This window comes from Oncorhynchus masou, chromosome 18 (genome assembly GCF_036934945.1).
Source record: "Oncorhynchus masou masou isolate Uvic2021 chromosome 18, UVic_Omas_1.1, whole genome shotgun sequence".
NCBI lineage: Eukaryota > Metazoa > Chordata > Actinopteri > Salmoniformes > Salmonidae > Oncorhynchus > Oncorhynchus masou.
The window spans coordinates 10,716,529-10,721,146 of record NC_088229.1 but is presented as its reverse complement, the minus strand read 5'-3'; the positions used below and the strand labels follow the sequence as shown (position 1 = coordinate 10,721,146).

The 4,618-nt window shown below is 42.7% G+C and overlaps 1 protein-coding gene across 2 annotated transcripts in view; it reads left to right on the top strand.

The window, feature by feature from the left end:
* The window catches only part of LOC135503925 (protein kinase C zeta type-like), a 188,774-nt gene extending 185,715 nt beyond the window's left edge, over window positions 1–3,059 (top strand). For both annotated transcript variants that reach the window (XM_064922114.1, XM_064922113.1), the window contains one exon: window positions 2,322–3,059. In XM_064922114.1, the coding sequence (XP_064778186.1) occupies window positions 2,322–2,409 (88 nt within the window). In that variant the 3' untranslated portion in view covers window positions 2,410–3,059. The remainder of the gene's footprint in view (window positions 1–2,321) is intronic.
* Window positions 3,060–4,618: the final 1,559 nt, after the last annotated feature.

Below are 4,618 nucleotides of genomic sequence, written 5' to 3'. Positions count from 1 at the left end.
ACCAGGTGAATCTACTGTAGGCTACCAGGTGAATCTACTGTAGGCTACCAGGTGAATCTACTGTAGACTACCAGGTGAATGTACTGTAGGCTACCAGGTGAATCTACTGTAGACTACCAGGTGAATGTACTGTAGGCTACCAGGTGAATCTACTGTAGACTACCAGGTGAATCTCCTTTAGGCTACCAAGTGAATCTACTGTAGGCTATCAGGTGAATCTACTGTAGGCTACCAGGTGAATCTACTGTAGACTACCAGGTGAATCTACTGTAGACTACCAGGTGAATCTACTGTAGGCTACCAGGTGAATCTACTGTAGGCTACCAGGTGAATCTACTGTAGGCTACCAGGTGAATCTACTGTAGGCTACCAGGTGAATCTACTCTAGGTTACCAGGTGAATCTACTGTAGGTTACCAGGTGAATCTTCTATAGACTACCAGGTAGATCTATTGTAGGCTTTTCCTGTAAATATCCATATAAGACTATTGTCCTCCGACTGCCATATATTCCCTGTGTATGGGAGAGGTAAGGTGACTGCTGAAGTTCTACACTGGCATGTCCACACCCTTTAAAGCAGCACACCTCCCTACGTATAATATACCTCACTACGTATAATATACCTCCCTTTGTATAATATACCTCCCTATGTATAATATACCTCACTATGTATAATATACCTCACTATGTATAATATACCTCCCTACGTATAATATACCTCACTATGTATAATATACCTCCCTACGTATAATATACCTCCCTACGTATAATATACCTCACTATGTATAATATACCTCACTATGTATAATATACCTCACTACGTATAATATACCTCCCTACGTATAATATACCTCACTACGTATAATATACCTCACTATGTATAATATACCTCACTACGTATAATATACCTCACTACGTATAATATACCTCACTATGTATAATATACCTCACTATGTATAATATACCTCACTATGTATAATATACCTCACTACGTATAATATACCTCCCTACGTATAATATACCTCACTACGTATAATATACCTCACTACCTCACTACATATAATATACCTCACTACGTATAATATACCTCACTATGTATAATATACCTCACTATATACCTCAATATGTATAATATACCTCACTATGTATAATATACCTCACTATGTATAATATACCTCACTATGTATAATATACCTCCCTATGTATAATATACCTCACTATGTATAATATACCTCACTATGTATAATATACCTCACTATGTATAATATACCTCACTATGTATAATATACCTCACTACGTATAATATAAATCCCTATGTATAATATACCTCACTATGTATAATATACCTCACTATGTATAATATACCTCCCTACGTATAATATACCTCACTATGTATAATATACCTCACTATGTATAATATACCTCACTATGTATAATATACCTCACTATGTATAATTTACCTCCCTATGTATAATATACCTCACTATGTATAATATACCTCACTATGTATAATATACCTCACTATGTATAATATACCTCACTATGTATAATATACCTCACTATGTATAATATACCTCACTATGTATAATATACCTCCCTATAATATACCTCACTATGTATAATATACCCTCACTACGTATGTATAATATACCTCACTATGTATAATATACCTCACTATGTATAATATACCTCACTATGTATAATATACCTCACTACGTATAATATACCTCCCTATGTATAATATACCTCACTATGTATAATATACCTCACTACGTATAATATACCTCACTATGTATAATATACCTCACTATGTATAATATACCTCACTATGTAAAATATACCTCACTACGTATAATATACCTCACTATGTATAATATACCTCACTATGTATAATATACCTCCCTACGTATAATATACGTATAATATACCTCTATGTATAATATACCTACATATAATATACCTCCCTATGTATAATATACCTCTCTACGTATAATATACCTCACTACGTATAATATACCTCCCTACATATAATATACCTCTCTGTATAATATACCTCACTACGTATAATATACCTCACTATGTATAATATACCTCACTATGTATAATATACCTCACTACGTATAATATACCTCACTACGTATAATATACCTCACTATGTATAATATACCTCCCTACGTATAACTTCCTTGTACAACATTTTTTTGAAAGCGGAAAGTGTCAGTGATCAGGCTGAGGTAGCACATTGTAGTGTTTGTAATTTGTTCAGAGTAAAATGACCTTTTCTTAATTTTTCTCTCTGCTTTTCCCTCTCTCCTCTCCCAGGGACATCATCAAGAGAATAGACCAGTCTGAGTTTGAGGGATTTGAATACATCAACCCCCTGCTGCTATCCACGGAGGAGTCTGTATGAGGGGGAGGAGACCTCCTTTTCTTCTCCCACCTGTGTCTGTCTACTGCCCCGTCCACCCCCACCCCTCTCTCAGCCAAATCAATGAACAACTCCCTCTGGCGAGGAGGAGTGGGATGGAGGGAGAACAAAGGGAGGACAAGAAATTCTGGGCTTTGCAAGAGGATGAGGCTCGAGGACACAAATGCAAAAAGGAGCCTTTTTTCTTTTGTCGTGTATCTCCCACAATGGATTGCATTATTTTGTTGCCGGGGAAAAACTCTTTGGAGGTGGTCAACACAACAAAATACACAGGAACATTCTCAAAACTCCGTTGTTGATTGTCTTCCTGTTTTTCTTGGCTTCGCGGTTTTGATTGTTTCCCCCAGCAACTCAATTTCTGTGTCAGCAGCACGGCAGAAAGCAACTTAATTCTGTGCCTGCCATTGTAGAACCGGTTTTTACATCCCCCCCCCTGGTGGAATATGAAGGTTCTACGACTCAGAAGTTGAATTTATGTTGTAGGAAGCTTCGCTGCCTCGAGCAAAGCAAGAATGTACAATGATGAAGGAAAAAATAATGCTAGAAGTTATTCTTGTGTATTCTACTGTAGGTAGCGACTCCAAATCAATGCTGCCTTTCTATTGATTAAAAATGGTTTGTTTTATTCATGACCACGGACTTTGTTTATTTTCTTCAGCAAGTTTGATTTTCATGAACGAAACCATTTTTTTTCTCCTACATTTTTTTTAATTTAAGAAGTGCCTCAAAGATCTAATCTACATCATGTTTCTGATTGCACTCAGCGATTGTTTCCAATTCCCTTCAGCTGTCTGGGTAGTTGGTCAGTTCCCTTCAGCTGACTGGTGGTTGGTCAGTTCCCTTCAGCTGTCTGGTGGTTGGTCAGTTCCCTTCAGCTGCCTGGTGGTTGGTCAGTTTCCTTCAGCTGCCTGTTGGTTGGTCAGTTCCCTTCAGCTGTCTGGGTAGTTGGTCAGTTGGTTGGTCTGTTCCCTTCAGCTGACTGGTGGTTGGTCTGTTCCCTTCAGCTGCCTGGTGGTTGGTCAGCTCCCTTCAGCTGCCTGGTGGTTGGTTGCTGTCTGAGTTCCCTTCAGCTGCCTGGTGGTTGGTCAGTTTCCTTCAGCTGCCTGGTGGTTGGTCAGTTCCCTTCAGCTGTCTGGGTAGTTGGTCAGTTCCCTTCAGCTGCCTGGTGGTTGGTCAGTTCCCTTCAGCTGCCTGGTGGGTTGGTCAGTTCCCTTCAGCTGCCTGGTGGTTGGTCAGTTCCCTTCAGCTGCCTGGTGGTTGGTCTGTTCCCTTCAGCTGCCTGGTGGTTGGTCAGTTCCCTTCAGCTGCCTGGTGGTTGGTCTGTTCCCTTCAGCTGCCTGGTGGTTGGTCTGTTCCCTTCAGCTGTCTGTTGGGTTGGTCAGTTCCCTTCAGCTGCCTGGAGGTTGGTCTGTTCCCTTCAGCTGCCTGGTGGTTGGTCTGTTCCCTTCAGCTGTCTGATGGTTGGTCAGTTCCCTTCAGCTGCCTGGTGGTTGGTCAGTTCCCTTCGGCTGCATGGTGGTTGGTCTGTTCCCTTCAGCTGCCTGGTGGTTGGTCTGTTCCCTTCAGCTGTCTGGTGGGTTGGTCAGTTCCCTTCAGCTGTCTGGGGGTTGGTCTTTTCCCTTCAGCTGCCTGGTGGTTGGTCTGTTCCCTTCAGCTGTCTGAGGGGTTGGTCAGTTCCCTTCAGCTGCCTGGTGGTTGGTCTGTTCCCTTCAGCTGCCTGGTGGTTGGTCTGTTCCCTTCAGCTGTCTGGTGGGTTGGTCAGTTCCCTTCAGCTGTCTGGGGGTTGGTCTGTTCCCTTCAGCTGCCTGGTGGTTGGTCTGTTCCCTTCAGCTGCCTGGTGGGTTGGTCAGTTCCCTTCAGCTGCATGGTGGTTGGTCAGTTCCCTTCAGCTGCCTGGTGGGTTGGTCAGTTCCCTTCAGCTGCATGGTGGTTGGTCAGTTCCCTTCAGCTGCCTGGTGGTTGGTCTGTTCCCTTCAGCTGCCTGGTGGGTTGGTCAGTTCCCTTCAGCTGTCTGGGGGGTTGGTCAGTTCCCTTCAGCTGCCTGGTGGGTTGGTCAGTTCCCTTCAGCTGCATGGTGGTTGGTCAGTTCCCTTCAGCTGCCTGGTGGGTTGGTCTGTTCCCTTCAGCTGCCTGGGGGTTGGTCTGTTCCCTTCAGCTGCCTGGTGGTTGGTCTGTTCCCTTCAGCTGCCTG